Genomic DNA, 19691 nt, shown 5'->3' on the forward strand with positions numbered 1-19691 from the left:
AGATAAATCTTCTTTTAAAAATTGCTTCGACAAAGGATTGTTTTGTCTGTCTGTCTGTTTGTTGTTTGTTTGTTTTGATTGGTTGGTTGGTTACGATCTTGTTTGGTTTGTAGAGATAGGATTTATCTGTGTAGCCCTAGTTTCTGTCCTAAACTCACCCTGTGTAGATCATGCTGGCCTCAAACTCCTCAAATATCCACCTGCCTCTGCCTTTTGACTGCTGAGATTAAAGACTGCATTGGAATTGTTAGCTCTTACTATAATTACCTGTCTGATATGTACTTCTGATAATTAAATAATATTTTTGAAAAAATTCAAATATTTTTGTATTGAATACATTTTGATGGGAATGGCAAATTAAAAACTCCTAGTTTCATAATTTATGACTCAGGAGTCTATTGGTCTTAAAAAAATTGCAGGATGATTACTTTTTTGGCTAAAAATGGCTTTCTTGGTAGGCTGTAAGAACATTAAAGTTACTCTGGAAGGAATTATAATATACTAAAATAAACTACTTTGTACTATGAAAAACAGAAAGTAGATGACGGAATATCACTGATTATGCTTCTTTTATTTTATTAACCATACTAAAAGAGCAAGTGAGTAGAAAAGAATATATGTACTGTACAGAGAAGATAACTTTAAATACTAACTGAAACTTTTACCATTTTTCATAAGTGAATCTCTAATAATTTGTTCCTGGCTATAATTTTACAGACCACCAGTACTAGGAGTAATCCAGAAGGGAAAGATGAGCAAGTTTGCTGTGAAGCCCTAGAAGTAATGACATTATGTTTTGCTTTAATTCCAACTGCTTTGGATTCACTCAGTAAAGAAAAGGCCTGGCAGTCATTTGTCATTGATTTACTATTGTACTGTCCTAGCAAGTAAGTGGTTTGGGAGGGGTTGGGGTTTGTTTTTACTAATTATTTGAAAAATTTCACAAAATGCACCCTTATTAACCTTCCTTTTCACCCCTCTAATGTTTACTACAACTGCCCTTCAGGCTTCCATATTAAAACAATAAAGAAGATAACAAGTATAATTTATGGTAGACATACACTCACTTTGGCATAATCAAAATGGTCAGACACTTAAAGAACTGAGTCCTTTCTCACCCTCACCAACACCAGTACCCACATATTGTGGGGTACTACAGCAAATGAGTGTTTTGGTTTCTTTAATTCATTTTTTTATTTATATTTTGAATATTATTCCCCTCCCCCCTGCTTCTGTAAGAGTGCTTACCCACCTACTAGCCTCAATGTCCTGCCCCTGATTGCTCCTATGTACCTGTGTCCAGAGCGGTACAGATGGCACTAGGCGGTTTCTTCCTGGGCTGGGAATGTGGGCACAGAGTGATCTCCCCTGAGCTCTCAGGAGCATCTGCACTTCACAATGAGATTTGGGTACAGGGATCTGTGTGACCAGTTAAGTTCAGTTCAGGACACAGGCCAGACCTAGGATGTTCCTGCGACTTAACTGCTCCTATATTCCTGTATCCAGAGGCACTATGCAGTTTCCTCTTGGTCCAGGGATGTGGGAGAGTTGGGTAGAAGTGGCAGTCTGTCCTGAGGTCTCAGGATTGTCAACTTCTGGGTGTTCAGCTGTCTCCTCATTGCTTTTCAAATGAATCCCTTTTCATTTCTGATTTTGTTAATTTGGATACACTCTCTGTTCCCTCGGTTAGTCTGGCATGGGGTCTATCTAAAAATTATATACTGTAATAATAATTGAAGGGCTATCAAATTATATGAATGTTAATGTTACAGTCCTATCTTTACAGTTACAGATATTCTGGTATTGCATAAGCTGTATTAGATTTTCATGAATTGTTTGCTGCAAAGCTCAGTTTACCAAAACAATTCTGGGAAAGTTAGAGGGAAAAAATGTACTATTTCTCCATATCTAGAGTGGAATTTTTGTCTTTTTAAGGAACAGACATCATTCATATTTTTATTCTTTTGTGTTCTCTTTAGCATAGACATGATCTTTACTCTTATTGTATTTAAAAGATTTAGTAAATTATACACTAAAACTATCACAATTTGTTAATTAGCGATGTTTCAATCTCATGTAAAAATTGGACTTTTAACTCATCTTTACTACCATTTTAAGTGCCTATGAAAATTCATTACTTTATGTTGTTGCAGAACTATACGGCAGTTGGCACAGGAGCAGTTCTTTTTAATATGTACCAGATGTTGCATGGGACATAGACCTTTGCTGTTCTTCATTACTCTACTCTTTACCATTTTGGGGGTAAGACATTTTTAATGCACCTATCAATATGATCCATTTCTTCAAATGAAAATACTCAAATAATATCTACAACTTTAAATTTCATATAAGTCATGATCAATAGGAATAAATAAAATAATACAAATATTAAGTAATTTTTTTGGCAATTACATCAATACTGATCACAGTGGGGTTTTGGTTTTTTTTTTATATTTCAGAGTGCAGCAACGGAGAAGGGTAAACATTCAGATGTCTACTTTCCACTTTTAAGGCGTCTTCTCACTTATGCTTACAACAGCAACATTCACATACCCAATGTTGATGTTCTTCTCAATGACGAAATTAATTGGCTTAAAAGGGTTAGGGTAAGAAATTCAGATTATTTATTCATAATATTCAGATTATTTTATTGTTAAAATAAATTTAAAGAGAGTGTATTCACTTATTTAAATTGTACCAGAATGTTCTCTATGAAAGTTTGCAAGAGCAACAGTTGAGTTTTGGTCACAGTTTTAGAAACCTTGTTCTTTCAGATTCTTTCATTTTTAACTATTGTGGTTGTGTAACTATGTTGCACAGGCAGCTCAGGTAATGATAGCTAAGAAGCAAAGAAAATGTGTCTGTTTGTGGGCTTCTTGTTTCTACTTTTTTCAGGCCTCTAACCTTTAAAATGTCACAATTCATTTTCAGGACATATCTTCCTCTCTAGAAAAATCTCATAAACACATTCAAAGCTGCTTTTATAATCTTGTGAACTCTCTCAGTCCAAAAAAGGGACAGGAAGATTAACCATTATGAAGGTTTTATAACTTTTAAGTATTTGTTTTGTTTTTGTTTATTTATTATTTGAAGTAAACAAACTACAGATGGTTATATTCCTTTAATTTCAACACTCAGAAGTTGGAAGGAATATGATCAGGAATTCAGCCACTGGCTAAATAGCAGATAGGACCTAAACACAGACATCAAGACACTAAACGTATAACAAAAGTTTCAAAAGGTGAAATGTTTTTCAGTTGGTGATGACTTAGAAAGCACATAACTTGTTTGGATTAAATGAACTTGAAACTTAATATTCTGATTCTTGTTTGTATTTATTTTGGTATTACCAACCTGCTTTCTGAATTACAATGTTAATATTTTAGGAATGTTTGTATATACATACGTCAGTTCTCTGTTTTGTTTTGTTTTTTTAATGAATATTCCTTTGCTTTTTTTCAAAGCAAAATCTTACTCTATTATCTAAATGGAGCTTCACTCTAATTTTCTTGTGTCTTAGCCTACTGAGAAGTTGTGAGATTATAAATTACAGTTAAATATTTTTATGTTGCTGGTTTATTTTTAATTGGTGTTACATTATCAACCTGATTTCTTTTATGATATATAGCTCAGAACTTTTGGCATTGAGTAGCCTCTAATTGCTGAAAGATTTCTGAACCAGCTTTTTTTTCTCCATTTTGTACCAGAGATCCTCTTTTTTTTTTTTTTTCTTGTTTAGGAATGAACTTTTATTCTGGTTCTCAGACACACAGGGAGAACACCCTGTTATGCTTTTGTATACTCCATAATGTCAAAGGGTAACTGTGGCCACAAACTCTAATAGGAACCATTGAAATTTCATTTCTCCCAAAATTGTAAAACTTCAAAATAACTATCTGCAAAGAATAATATAGAGAAATTGTATGTGCATTCTAAGAACTTTCATCGTGGTTCTCTACCCCTTTGTATATCCTTCATAAGCTAGACCTGTATTATTTTTCCTTTGCAGGATTACATTAAAAATACAGGCGAAACCAGTGTAGAAGACCCAATCTTGGAAGGCCATCTGGGAGTAACAAAAGAGTTACTGTCCTTTCAAACTCCCGACAAAAAGTATCATATTGGTTGTAAAGCAGGAGGTGCTAATCTAGTTAAAGTGAGTTTTGAATCCATAAGTTTATGTACGTGTTTGTAAAAGTGTGGGAATGTGCATACTTGATACACATATAGTTTTACTCCTCCTTTGAAATCTAAGCTTCTTGTTTGCTCACCACCAAATATACTACATTAGCTGCCTCAACATTCCAAGGATTCTCCTTTTCTATGCTTCCAAACTTTAGAAATACTGGGATTTCAAGCACTTAATACTTTTTCTGGATTCCCAGGTGTCAAACTCAGAATCTTATACCATAACAAGTGTTTTTACTAACTAAACTATTTCCCCAGCCCTTGCTTCTAAATCTTAACTCTGAACTGTAGACAAACCCTTAGAGTCTAAGACAGGCAGGTATCTTGCAATCCAAGGCTTTTTTTTTTTTTTTGAGAATTCTGATGCATTTTATTAAAGTATCAAGACTTGTGCATTTGGGAACATCAGTCAATACCATATCCATTTATCTTATTCTTTATACTTTTTTTTATTAATTTATATTTCTTATTTACATTTCAAAAGTTATTCCTTTCCCCAGTTTCCCCGGGCAAACATCCCCCTCCCCCCTCCTTCCACCCTTTGGTGTTCCCCTCCCCATCCTCCCCCCCTTGCCGCCCTCCCCCCAACAATCACGTTCACTGGGGGTTCAGTCTTAGCAGGACCAAGGGCTTCTCCTTCCACTTAACCAAGGCTTTTAAATGGTGAGTTCTTTTTCCAGGAAAAACAAACTGTACTACCTTTTATATGTTTAGCATATGTTTCTAATTAAGCTCCTTTACTACGTGTATCTTTTTTAAAGTTTTAAGTAGATATTTTAAAATATTTTTGTTCAGCTGAAGTTTATTAAGACACAATTGAATACTTTTCTAATTTTTTATTAATTTTTTTCAGAACAGTATATTTTGATTGTGTTTCAGGCACTTTGCTTTCTACTTAATTTTATGTTCTCCCTTCCTCTCTCTCCCCATCTTGTCTTCTTCACTCTCTTCCTCTTTTCTAAAACATTCCTTTTAGAAATCTGATTTTTTTTTCCCTTTTGCAGTGTGTATTCATTTCAGATAACTTCTTAGTAGAAGTGGGACCCTATCAGCTTTGAGCTTTGAACTTGAATAGGTTCTGTGCACATTACCATTGTCGTTTTGAGTACATATATATGTGTGTGTGTGTGTGTGTGTGTGTGTGTGTGTGTGTGTGTGTGTGTGTGTGTGTGTGTGTATTCAGTCCTGTTGTCTCTGTAATACAGCTGTTTGATTAGATTTGTCCACCACCTCTAGCTCTTAATGTCAATCCCCTCTTCTGAATAGATTCCTAAGTCTTAAGAAGAAGAGTTTAGGCAAGACATCCCACATAGGACTTAATGCTTCAAAGTTTTCTTCACTTCCTACATCATCCAGTTATGAGTCTCTATTAATTCTTATCTAATATAGAAGAAAGCTAGGTAGGCAGTTGTTTGCTGAAAATATTAACTTTTATATCTTAATAAATTCTTATTTTATTACTTTTCATTTGATCAAGATATGGGCCATCTTGATAGCTGAGCTTTTTCTATTACTTTTAAAATACTTTAATCTATGTAAAAACTATAATATTTAAATTTCTGAATTACTTTAAGGATTTTTAAATCCTTTATTCTTTAAAAGTTTATTTTAATCATATTTTAAACATAATATTTGAAACTCCCAAATAAGCCATTTTTTTCATGTCTTTACTTTTTTGTTTTGTTTTGAGTCACTGAGTCAAAATAGTTGTGCCTGTTGGAAACTTATCTCTTTGCCTTGAGCTTGTGTGAAAAAAACATATTTTTAGCCATGACATTTTAAGTTCACCCACCATGTCCTGTTCAGTATTCTGCAACTCTTATCTTCCAGTTCTTCTTAAATTATTCTGCTTCTTCCATGGTATTCTCTGAATCTTAGAAACTTGATAAGGACTTCTCAGGACTGAACATTCAGTAGTTAGTTACCCTCTACACTCTGACCAATTATGACTATCTGCATTACTAACCAATGCTGAAGAGACTTCTCTGACCAATGCTGAGGGGAGCATTAGTATATAAGCAGAAATATTTAAAATGTAAATTGATCACATACCCATTTAACAATAGTAGGGAGCCTCCTGCCCTGCCTCCCTCATACCCATTTCCTCTCCTCATTCCCTGACAGTAGGGCCTATGACCTCCCAAGACCCAGGCTTTTGATAAGTTTACAGTGACAAGAGTGAATTTCCTTGCATAGAACAAGGCTCAGATTCAGTCAAAAGGGCAGTCATATCCATATAGCTGGTGTTGCACCAGTGTACACATCTTCCCTATTAGGTCAGTATTGCAATATTCACTACCCACCACTGGATAAGATGATATTTTCTCTCCCACAGCAGTCTACACAGTGTCTTCCAGCACTGTGCAAGTAACCCACAGGAGGGAAATTTACAAGTGTGTTTCAGTTTGTTGTCTTTATCCCTTGTAACTAAAGTATGCTGTGTCTTCTCCAAAACAATTTTAACATCTTGTTATGGTAGATGTTCAGAAGCACTAACAATAGCTTATGTTGGATTAGATGCCTCTGTGGTCTTCTTGACTAAAACTGCTTTGGGATTTTTTTTAATTATTGATGATCTTTTGGGGAACATGTAGGACAAAAGATAAAAGATGCCATGGATTTTATCACACAGTATTTTTAGTGGCTCTTGATACATCATTTCCCAAGATCTTAACTCATATATTAAGATTCTTACAGTTTTAAGACAAGAAATACATGAAGTGCTGAGAAAAGAAGGTATATTCTTTTATTTCAGGATAAAATGTTCTGTAAATATCTGTTAAATCCATAACATCTGTTGGTTTCACTGTGCCTCTGTTTAGTTTCTGTTTCCATGATTTACCCATTAGTGGGAGTGGGATGTTAAAGTCTACTATTAGTATTATTGTGTAAGGTTCAGTATGTGCTTTGCTCTTCAGTAATGTGTTTTACAAATATGGGTGCTTTTGCATTTAGAACATATATGTGCAGAATTGAGAGTTCCTTTTGATGGATTTTTTTCTTTGATGAGTATGTAGTGTCCTTCCCCATAGTTATTGGTTTAAAGTGTATTTTATTGGAATCCTGAATGGCTACTCCAACTTGTTCCTTGGGGCTATTTGTTTGGAATAGCAAGTATCCTGATATAGCGGTCCCCTGAGAGACTCTACCAGAGCCTAACCAATACAGATGCAGATGCTTGCAACTAAATGTCAGACTGAGGGCAGGGACCCCAGTGGGAATTAGGACAAGGACTGAAGGAGCTGAAGGGGTTTGAAACCCCACAGGAAAAACAATATCAACCAACCAGACCTCCAAGTCTCCTAGGTACTAAACACCAACCAAAAAGTACACATAGCGAGACCCATGGCTCCAGCTGCATATGTAGCAGAGATTGGTCTTGTATGGCATCAATGGGAGGGGAGGCTCTTGGTCCTGTGGAGACTTCTCCAGCTTAGGGGAAGGCTAGGGCACTGAGATGGGAGTGGGTAGGCGAGTGGGGTAGCACAGTCATATAGGCGGGGGGGGGGGATAGGTGACAGAGTTTGTGGAGGAGAAAAAGGAAAGAGGGATGACATTTGAAATGTAAATAAAATAACCAGTAAAAAATGTGAAAAGAAGACAAGAAATCCTATGTGCACTATTATGTTTATAGTGAAAAGAGAAAAAAGAGGGACTAGAATTCATTTTCCCACAATTAGAATTAAATATATATCCTCTTTTCCCCTTCCTCTTTTGCCAACCCACTTCTCTCTATATATAGTCCTATTTTTACTATCTATCTACCTTTGCTACAACCATACAGGATAGATACTAGTGTACAGTATGCTAGAAATTTTCTTCTTGTTTGTTTCATGTACATACAAACAAACAATTTTATGGTTGGTTCTTTGTTTTGCTTTCAAGACAGTTCTTTGTGTAGCCTTGACTTTCTTAGAACTCTGTAGATAAAACTCCTTTTGACCTCAGAGATTATAGAATCAATACACAGCCTTATATGATGGCTATTTGCTACATCTGAATTCTTCCTAAGATTGTGTTCTAATGAGATTTTCTGTCTTTAAATACTGTTTCTCTCTTTTTTCTTTTTTTTCTTTTTTTGTTGTTCTTTCTCTTTTGATTTTGCTGTATAAGTCAAGGAAAAGATTTTAACTTCGATGTATTTTGCTTTGCAATTAAAACGAACCTAATGATAGTTTATGATTCTTAGCTTGCTTTTCATCTAGAAAATTTAAGGTTTCATTCATTACTCTTTTTTTTTGAGTATCTGAAACTGTTTCTGAGTTAAATATTTAATTCAGCTGTCAAATCATTGTAAAAGTATTTTCTTACTTGAAATTTAGTTTTCTAAAAGTATGTTTGTACTAGTATAATGTGTAATGTCTTTTTCTAACTCCTTAGGAATTAATTGATGATTTCATCTTTCCTGCATCCAAAGCTTACCTGCAATATACAAGAAGTGGGGAAATGCCAACCAAACAAACTATTCCAGTCTGTGGTTCACCAGCCACAGTTAATGCTGGTTTTGAGCTACTTGTAGCTTTGGCTTTTGGTTGTGTACGGAATCTTAAACAGATAGTAAACTGTTTGACTGAAATGTTTTACATTGGCACACCTGTAACTAGTAAGTAAAATGTAAAATTCTTGTTTACTATGTCTCAGTATTTTATTGTTTAAAATTTAAGACCTGTTAACAGAAAATTTATATATTGAATGCATCACTGGTATTTAGTTTTGTAATGTAGCATAATACATTTCATATAATCTTATCTGTCATAAAATCTGACCTCCAAAATACTGAGAACCAGAAATGAGGCCACAATGTAAACATTTAAACATGAGATATTGTGAAGAACTTCATATGCTAGTTTAGTGTTAAATGTTACTTGAGTTTTGAGAATACACTCATTTCTAAGATCAAAGAGAATATTCAAGAAACTTACAGTGCATTCCATGCCCTTGGTGTAGATATGGAGATCTTACTCAGAAAAGAAAGTAAAACCAGGCATAGAGTACATATCTTAATCCTAAGACTAGGAAGAGTGGAGTAGAAGGGTCATGAATTTATTATAGCCACAGAATTCTATACATAGCAAGTTGGAAGACCACTGGGCAGCATAACAAGTCCTGTGTTTTGATAGATAAAATGTAGTGGGGGGAGGTAGTTTTAAGTACAATGTCAGAATGTAAAATCATTAAGTTATTTTAAGAGAAAACAAATACTTGGTAACAAATAATTGGTAATATTATTTAGAAGAAATTTTAAGACATGAAATTTAATTATAATGTCTTTCAGAGTAAAAGCAATTCTCCCATCCAGTTTGTTCTTATATTAACTTAAACAATAGATCTTCTGGATTCTGGAGAACTTAGAATTGAAAAAATTATTTCTCAAAATTTGTAGTCACTTTAGTTAATACATTTGCATTGCTGATATTTTCAAAGATACCAAAATATATTTTAAAAAATTACTAAATTTTTATGTATTCCATGTTCCATAGATTGTATATATGCAAGTTATGTATGCTTTATTTATCTGTCTCATTTAGATTAATTTAATCCAACCCACCCAGAAGTAAATGTAGTAAATGTTCTCAAGTTTATTTTATAGTCAATATTTTTGTCAGCATTTGGTGTTCTGATTCTTTTAGGTTTGATTTTATTGTTAGTATTTTTCTTAAGACAGGATGTAAGTAGGCCCAGAACTTACTACATGGGCTAAGTTGACCTTGAACTCATGGTATTTGATATTCCTTTAAGTGTCATACAGGTGTATGACATTAATCTTAGCTAGAGGTTGATTCCTAATTATTAATGGTATTATGGTATAACCTTCAATTTAATATATTTTTAATTTATGTTATGTTCTTAATTTGTGATATATTCTTGGTTTTATTATCAAATTAATTTACTCACAGACAACCCAATAGTAGTCTTTCTTCTCCTCCCAATATCCCCTAACACAAGTTCTTCCCCCGTTCCACCTTCTTCTCTTTGAAGAAGAGGAAGCCTCCCTCCGGGTATGAATCCCCAACACCTGGGCACATCACGCTGCTGCAGGTCTAGACACATCTTTTCCCACTGAAACCAGACAAGACTGCCAATTTAGGGGCATGGGATCCACAGGCAGGCAGGCAGCAGGCTCAGGGACAACCCCAGCTCCAGTTGTTGGGGGATGCACAAGAAGACCAAGTTGCACATCTGCTACATATGTGCAGCCCATGCTGGTTCCTTGATTGGTGATTCAGTCAGTCTCTGGGAGCCTCAAAGGGTCCAGGTTAGTTAACTGTAAGAGTCCCTGACCTCTTCGGTCCCTCAATCTTTGTCCCAATCATCCCCTGATAAGACTCCCCAAGCTCTGTCTACAGTTTGGGTGTGAATCTCTGTATCTCTTTTCATTATCTCCTGGGTGGAGAACCTCTCAAAGGACAGTTATGCTAGTTTGCCGTCTGCCTGCATAACAGAGTACCATTAACAGTGTCAGGGATTGGTTCTTGCCCTAATGAGTCTCAGTCTGGGGCAGTCAAAAGTTGGCCATGCCCCTAGTCTCTGCTCTGACTTTTTTTCCTGCACAAGTTTTAGACAGGATACATTTGAGGTTAAAAGTTTTATGGGTTGGTTGCTGACCTTATCCTTTCACTAGAAGTACTGCCTGCTACAAGAAGTGGCCACTTCCAGATCCATATTCCCCAGTACTAAGAATCTCACCTAGAGAGCTAGGCCTCTCCCCATCTCTGATCTCTGGCATGTTCTAGAGATTGACCCCACCTCAGACAATCCCCTTAACCCCTCTGCCCAGACATATGATCTCTTTTCCCCACTGCTCCCCCACCTCATTCCCTCTTCTACCCACATCCCTTCTTCAATTGACCTCTAATTTTGTTTCCCCTTCTCAGAAGGATTCAACCATCCTCCCTTTGGCCCTCTCTGTTACTTGGCTTCTTTGGGTCTGTTGATTATATTTTGTTGGCCTATACTTTATGGCTTTATGTGTATACCATGCATAAGACACTAGTGTTGAGGACACCACACACTTGAAATTTGTGTTAACTTGTTACTGAACAAGTTTCATCCCTACCGACTTCCTTTCATGGTTCTGGGAAGGGCTATGTGCATTGCCACAGGAGAAAAGTACATGGCCGTGAATGCTATAAACTACAACTGACAGGGCAGGAAGACAAGAGTACTGAACACTGTTCAATTCCTTCACCTGTTTGGCTATGTTTCCCTGTAATTCTTTTTTTTATCTTTGTTTTTGGAGCTGGGGACCAAACCCAGGGCCTTGCGGTTGCTAGGCAAGCGCTCTACCACTGAGCTAAATCCCCAACCCCTTCCCTGTAATTCTTTTTAAGGGATTTTTGTTTCCTCTTTAAAGGCTTCTACTTGTTTACCTGTGTTATCCTGTATTTTTTAAAGGGACTTATTTATATCCTTCTTAAAGTTCTCTATCATCATCATGTGTTGTGATTTTAAATCCAAATTTTGCTCTTCTATTGTGTTGGGATATCCAGTGTTTGCTGTGGTGGGAAAACTGGGCTCTGGTGATAACAAGTAGTCTTGGTTTCTCTTGCTTAGTTCCTTGTGCTTGCCTCTTGTCATCTGGTTTATCTTGTTTTGCTGTCTCTGACACTGACTTGATCTTCCTGTAGACCTGTGTGTCAGCACTCCTATAGGCCTGTTTTCTTTCAGCCAGATCTGGGATCAGAGAGCTGCTCCTGGGTTTGGATGACCTGAAACCTCCAGTCAGGTTGTTTGGCGCAGAAAAGTTGCTCTTACCTCTGTTCTCAGGTGTGCTGGTGCTCCTGGCTTTCAGCTCTTGGTGCAGGCAGAAACCCAAAGGGTCCTGCCCCTGTCTCCTAGGTCCCTGTGTCAAGAGGGCACAGAGGGCACTAGGCAGGTTCCTCTTGGTTCAGGAATATGGGCAGAAGTAGTTGTCTCCCCTGAGGTCTCAGGATTGTCTGCACCTTTGAGGGTCCAGCTCTCTCCCCTCAGGATCTGGGTTCAGGGAGCTGTGGGACTGGTTCAGTTTGGTTCAGGGCGCAGGCTGAAGCCAGCAGGTTCCTGCCACTGACTACTTCTAAATTCCTGTATCCAGAGTCCACAAATTTGTGATATATTCTTAACTTGTATAATTTACCTACAAATTATTGATGATCCTTAAGTTGGTTTTCATTTTTGCTAAGTACAGGGAATTTAAATAATAGGTATTTCTCACACTGATTTCAATTATACTCTCTCCTCTCATTACAACAATGAAAACTGTGGATCTAAAACAGAAGTTCTCAATGGGTTATGACCTTTTTTGGGTTTGAATGACCTTTCATGGCAGTTGTCATCATCTAAAACAGACATTTATATTATAATTCATAACAGTATCCAGATTACAGCATGAAATTAATTTATAGTTTGAGGTCACCACAACATAAATAACTACTGAAAAAAGTTACAGCCTTCATTAGAAATGGTAAAGACTCTGATCTAGACAAAGCAAAAAGAGACATTTTTAACTTTATGACAAGGAAAAGTAAATGTTTTTGTGAATTTTTACTTTTATTTGTAGAATTATGGTTTGAAACAGTAATTTTACCTATTTAAAATTAATATTTTAATGTTTTATTTATGTTTAGTAGCTTTGTCCACAGTAAATTCAATACATTTTAAAGATACTAAGGTATTTTTACTCTTTTTTTCCCTTTTCTTTTTTTTTTGGAGCTGGGGACCGAAGTATTTTTACTCTTTATTCCTCTTAATTATTTGTTTTACTAAACTACAGAAATTCAGTGTTAAATACTACCTTAAACTAGTAGTTCTAGGAAAGGTGTAAATAGAAGTAAATATAAGAAAAATATGAACAATTTGGCTCATGTTATAAAAGAAAATTTTAGAATTCCAAAGAATCTGTCATTTAAGAAAAAAAGTTGTTTCTAATACTGATTTCTTAGCCTAAAGGAGATATAAGTTGAAAGAATCATTTTCATGGTATAAGCATTTTGTTATCTTCTCTCAGCTTGTGAAGCACTTGCTGAATGGGAATATTTACCACCTGTTGGACCCCGCCCACCAAAAGGATTTGTGGGACTCAAAAATGCTGGTGCTACTTGTTATATGAATTCTGTGATTCAACAGCTGTACATGATTCCTTCAATCAGGAACAGTATTCTTGCAATTGAAAACATATGGAATGATACAGATGATGATACATTCAAAGATGAAAGGCAGGACAGTGAGGTAAGTATTGATCAAGTTTTGTTTTATTTTTAAAAATTCTAAGACTGCTATTCTTATTCTTCCAGTGGAGAATAGTTTGTTGTACTTTTTTGATAGTGGCAGAATATCTGATTTGGTACCTGTGGCATATTAAAAGTGTACCCCATTATATAATACAGACTGAAAAATCCAATCATGCTATTTGAAATTTAATTTGAGTTTCTAGTAGACCAGGCTCAGTACTGATAAAGATGTTTAATATTGCTAGCTAAAGGGAAATGGTGCAGATAAAATAATAAAACTTCAAATAAAATCTCATTTTTGTTCTTAGTCATTTTATGTTTCATGTTGTCCTTACTACATATGTTTCCAACTTGAATTAAAACAGCTACATTATAAAATTAAATTCTGCTACAAAAAGATTACTGTAATACTATATTTTCTCTCAGTAGCTGTAATGTTGGGTATTAATATTTCTCATGTCATGTATTTTAAAGCACAGTGAATATGGCATTCTTCCTTCAAAAATAAATTTTGAATTTTGTAATTTTTCCTATAGAATCTTCTAAAGATATTATTTGTTTCCAATCCATTCTACTTAACCAAATTTTAGAATATCACCCTCAATCAATGTTCAGAATTATTTGTTATAATTACTGTTCGTATGTGTGTCAGGTTAGGGTGCTATGCACACACATGCAAAATCCAGAGGATATTATCAAATATCTTCCTCTTTCTCAGTTTGCCTTACTCCCTTAAGACAGGATTTCTCACTAAATATGGAGAGCCCATCAGTTTTGCTGGCTACCTTGCCAGAGAGTTGTATCTGCCTCCAAATACTGGGATTACAAGGCATACTCAACCCATACTCTGCATTTTATGTAGATACTGCTAACAGAAAGTGCTATTACCCACCATTCTGTCTTCCCATTTATTTAAAATATCTGTTTTATTACATCTGGATGAGTTCATATTTCATCTAGAAATAAATATGTAATTATATTAATTGAAGTGTTTTACAAATCGGAAATTCAAAATAATTAAGTCATTTATTCACTATGTGATATCTTTTCTATTTCACTATATTTGAAAAACTTGTTTTGTTATTTTGTATTATTTTTGGTGTACACTAGAATAATATTGATCCCAGAGATGATGTATTTGGATATCCTCATCAATTTGAAGATAAACAAACATTAAATAAAGCAGAAGATCGAAAAGAGTACAACATTGGTGTTTTAAAACACCTTCAGATAACCTTTGGACATTTGGCTGCTTCTCAACTACAGTACTATGTGCCAAGAGGATTTTGGCAACAATTCAGGTAAATTATGGGTGGATTTCATTTAAAATTTTATTTATCTAATAGTTACAATATCCTTAAAGTTTTAAACATGTGTACTAGGATATACAGTTGTAATATATAATATTTAAATATAGTTGTAATATTTAAATAATAGTATTTTAATCAGTTTTTTCCTTACTGTAATCAAATAGTAAAATATAAACATTGCCATAATATAAAGAAACTGTATCCTCTCAGAAAAAAATGGGTCTATTATATGTTTTGGTTTTATATTTGTTTCTATTCTGTAACTCATATAAAATGAAATACTTAACTACAGTTGCTTGGAACTGATATTTATAAACTAAAGCAAATTATTTTATCAATTATTTCTGAACTTATAAGCTTTAGGGGTATGATTTTCTTTTTGTGCTGTTTTTTCGGTTTGGTTTTTGTTTTGGTTTCTTTTATGAGACATGAATTTGTGTATATCTCAGGCTGATGTCAAATCCTGTTTAGCTGAAACTAGCCCTTAACTAATTCTTCACTCTTTGCTCTCCAAATACTGGTATTACAGATGTGATTCACCATGCTAGTTTTTTAAAAATATGATTATGATCCATCATCATACTTAGAAGTCTTTTTAATATCACTAAATATTCCATCACTCTCCCCGTCCCCTTTCTCTTTATCTCTCTTCTCACACACAAAATGTGAGTTTTAAAAAGCATTGTTTGGGGTCCATTTGCTACATAACTTTGAGTCTCTTTAATATCAGCATTACATTTTTTCATAAATTGTTTTGTTGGGTTTGACGTATTATGTTGTCTTTAATTTGGATATAATTTGGTTTGTTTGAAATATCTAATGTTAAAACCAATGAGTTTAACCTTGATATTTCCTTCACTCTTTATGTCCAAGTTACATTCTAATTCTAGCTTTTTCTTTTTTGGAAAGTTCCTCTAATACTTACGTATTTTAGTTTGGATTTCTATTACTGTGATAAAACATTAGAAACAACTTGAACAGGAAAGTTTTGCTTCAGGGTCTAACTCTTGATTTTAAACCAGTGCTGAGGAAAGTCACGCCAGAGTTCAAATAAGGCAAGAACATGAATATAGAAATATGAAGCAGATTCCAGAGAAAGAGGAGTAGTACTTATCTTCTTGTTCCTCATGGTTTCCTCAGCACCCAGGACCATCAGGCCAGATGTGGTACCATCTTCATTAAGTCAGTCATCAATTAGAAAAATGCCTCATAAACTAATTTAGTGAAAATACTTTCCCAGTTGAGGTTTTCTCTCTCAAAGTCAAGCTGACATAAAACTAGCCAGTTAATTTCATGCACATACCTCACTGTCAATTTAAAGGTCATTTAGAACAGGGGATCTTGTAATTATGGCCACTTTCTGTCCTACTCAGAGCATGGTCTTTTGAATATATTACTTTATTTTCCCTCATAATCATTTATGTGTTTTACTATGAATTCCTGTAGTACATAAGGTAAACTGCTAGTGTACACCAAAAAAATAACATTTATATGAAGTAATATTACTCAGCCCTATAGCATTAGATATGCCTTGTTTTCTACCTATTTCAGCGTTTCTTTTTGTTTTCTTATCCCCTTATATGCTAAAAGGTTAGCTTTTTAAGTCAACATTTCTATTCTTCCATATTATTCTCGGGTTTTTCTAAAAATGAGCCATCACTTACTGGTATACATACAGTTACTAAATAATTACACACACACACACACACACACACACACACACACACACACACATATTACATTACCAGTTCAGGAGCAACGCCACACAATTTGATCTTTTGAAAAAAATCTGTATTTCATTGTATTATAGTGTAAGATATTTTTATTTAAATATAATATATTTATGTTTGGGGTCTCCCACTCATCTTTTTGTGATGATGATATTGGGAATGCCATTACTATTCTTCATACTCTTCTTATCTAGACATAAAATGTGTTTCTAGTATCTTTCTGTGTCATAAATTTAAATAACAAAACATTCAAATAATAAAAAAATCACCATTATAATCATTAAAAATTTACATGTAATATATTTCATAGTATTTTGTGCAGCCAGGAGGAGTGGTTCGCTTTCAAGCACTAGGCTTTCCGAAAAATTTAAAACTCAAATTTGCATAAATTCAATTACTCAAAATAAATCTATAGAGTACATAGAATAGTCTAGGATAAAATTTTTTGTTCTGTTCTAGAGGTTTTTTTTTTTTATCTGAGACTTTGTAGTTTTGTATATCACTATATTTTCCAGCATAGTCTTGAACAAGCAAGACTTTGCCTAAGCCTTCAAATTACGCACATGCCATCATGCCTGCCTGTTGTCACTTTTGATTACTGTTTTTTAGAAATATTAAGGTGATAACCAGAAGATTCAGAAGACTTTTTAAAATTAAAATTCTGTGGCCGCACATATTAGCACATACATGTACTTCTATTTTTTCTAGCACTGAAAAGATACTGGCATGCAGTTCTCTATGATAGTTGAAATCTAATTTAAAACTTTCAAACAAGTAAGGTACTTGAAGAGATACTTAACCTGCTTGCTGACATGACAGTAATGAACCAAACCTCTAAACTATAAGCCAGCCCCAGTTAAGTATATGTTTTTCTTTTTGAGAGTTGCTGTCTTATAACAGCAATAAAACCATACTGTTTCAGTAATCTGTGGAAAAACTATCAGAAGAAATTAAAGGAAGCCTGATATTTCTCACTTTTCAAGTGCTGTAAAAAAAAATACCATGAGCAAGACAACTTATAAAAGAAAGCAATTAATTTTGGATTCTAAGTTCCATAGGGTTAGAGTTCATGACTATCATGGAAAGGAAGATTAGCAGCAGGCAGGCATGATTCTAAAGCACTTAGAGCTTACATCATGAGACAATCCCAAGAAAGAGCTATTTGGGAATGGTGTGCATTTTTGGAATCCTTAAAGCCTCCCTCTTCCAACAAGACCACATCTCCTAAATCATTTCAATCTGACCATCTGGGTCAGACTGAAACACTGAAATATAAATAAAAGGTACTTCTCATTCAAGTCACCACAGCTGAGTATGTGGTTCAGTTGATGATTGAGTCCTTATCTAGGATACAGAAATGTTCTGGTGTCTGAACCCATAACCACATAATATCAGCTATGGATACACACACTAAGCAAGAGAAGCAAAAGGATCAGAAGTTCAACACTATCCTCAGCTATATAGTCAATTTGAGGTCAGTTTGTCATATTTCAATATTCTGTCATTATCATTTCTAAAAAAAATAAGAAAAACGGAAGGATGACAGACATAAAATAAAGGTGCATCTCCTGTTTCTGTAATGGGTAAAAGGAAATACTACCCACTCACCCACCAAAAAACAATTTTAAATTTGGTGCCAGTGTCTTAAATTTTTCAGTGATTTTTTCCTTATAAATTGAAAAATACAATAGTTGTAATCAATGCTGAGTGCAAGAGAGCCACAAACCACCAAAATATTTTAGAAGAAAGCAAAACTAATAATGATTTTAAGACTTAAACTTTCTGCAGTTAAAATAATGTGGCATAGAGCTGGAGAGATGGCTCAGTGGTTAAGAGCACTGACTGCTTTTCCAGAGGTCCTGAGTTCAAATCTCAGCAACCCCATGGTGGCTCACAACCATCTGTACTGAGATCTGTTGCCTCTTCTGGTGTGTCAGAAGACATCATACTCTGAAATATATCAGGGAATCAAACGTTTTCTCAAAGATTACAATTTACAGACTATATCTAATGTAAAATAGCCAGATTGTATTCAGAACTCTCCAACTACAAAGTAATTTTTTTCTCAAAATCATATTTAGCCATGGCCAATATACATATGTAGAAGAACCCAGTATTGTACTCATAGTTAATTTTCTATTGCTGTGATAAGACACCATGATTGGGGCAATTTGTAAAAACGAGGAATTTATTCAAAACTTAACGTGGTCAGAGGGTTAGAGTCTTTGACCATGGTGATAAGAGAGAATAGGAGCAGGTATGGTATCTTGGGTAGTAACTGAGAGCTTTTATCTTTATAAATGGGAGACAGAGAGAGTATAAAACGTAATGGTTGTATGTTTTTTGCAACCTCAAAACTCATCCTCAGTGACACACCTTCTCCAACAAAGCCAAACTTCTTAATTCATTCAAGACAGTTCTACTAACTGGGGTCAAAGCATGGGAGACTGTGGAGCCTTTTTCATATAAACTACCACAACTGCTAACCAATACTTTATTGTGGTAATATTTATTTTACCAGATATGTAAATATTAATATGTAAATGTTAAACATTGTTAATGACAATTACATGGCATTTCTGGAAAAGAAATTGTGATGGTTTGTATATGCTTGGCCAAGGAAGTGGCACTATTAGGAGGTATGACCTTGTTTGAGTAGGTGTGTCACTGTGGACATGGGCTAATGACCTTCACCTTAGCTGTCTAGAACTTAGTCTTCCACAACAGCCTTCAGATGAAGATATAGAACTCCAGTGTCCTCCTGCACCATGCCTGCCTGGATGCTACCGTGTTTCTGCCTTGATGATACTGGACCGAACCTCTGAACCTGTAAGCCAGCCCTGACCTTTACAAGACTTTCATTAGTCTTGGTGTCTGTTGACAGCACTAAAACCCTAATTAAAACAGAAATTATTCTTCTTTAACAGTTTAAAAAGAGAATCCTGGGTCAGGGTTACATAACAAGCAGATACTCCCATATTCAGTTCCTAAAACAACTTAAAATATATATGGCAATTCATTCTTTTAATTCCAGCATTCAGCATCTGGATGGAGGAGAATCAAGTTTTTCAGGCCATCCTGGGATACATCTGATGTCAAGAAAACCCAAATCCACATTTATTATGCATTGGTTAATTATATGTTAACAATCAGTATTACTACATTGAAATACTTGCTATAAACCAGCTTTCTCTTAAATATTATTTGTAAAGAATATGTATAGATGAGTTGGGAAAATTGGTTTACTCAATGGA

At 34.8% G+C, this 19691-nt stretch overlaps 1 protein-coding gene across 1 annotated transcript in view; it reads left to right on the plus strand.

Moving 5' to 3' along the window:
• The window catches only part of LOC116889599 (probable ubiquitin carboxyl-terminal hydrolase FAF-X), a 129771-nt gene that overhangs the window by 85846 nt on the left and 24234 nt on the right, over positions 1-19691 (plus strand). Inside the window, 7 exon segments of the mRNA XM_032890532.1 lie at positions 718-887; positions 2154-2262; positions 2460-2606; positions 4010-4156; positions 8569-8791; positions 13175-13395; positions 14508-14698. Of these exon segments, the coding sequence (XP_032746423.1) occupies positions 718-887; positions 2154-2262; positions 2460-2606; positions 4010-4156; positions 8569-8791; positions 13175-13395; positions 14508-14698 (1208 nt within the window).

Source organism: Rattus rattus, chromosome Y (genome assembly GCF_011064425.1).
Source record: "Rattus rattus isolate New Zealand chromosome Y, Rrattus_CSIRO_v1, whole genome shotgun sequence".
Classification (NCBI taxonomy): domain Eukaryota; kingdom Metazoa; phylum Chordata; class Mammalia; order Rodentia; family Muridae; genus Rattus; species Rattus rattus.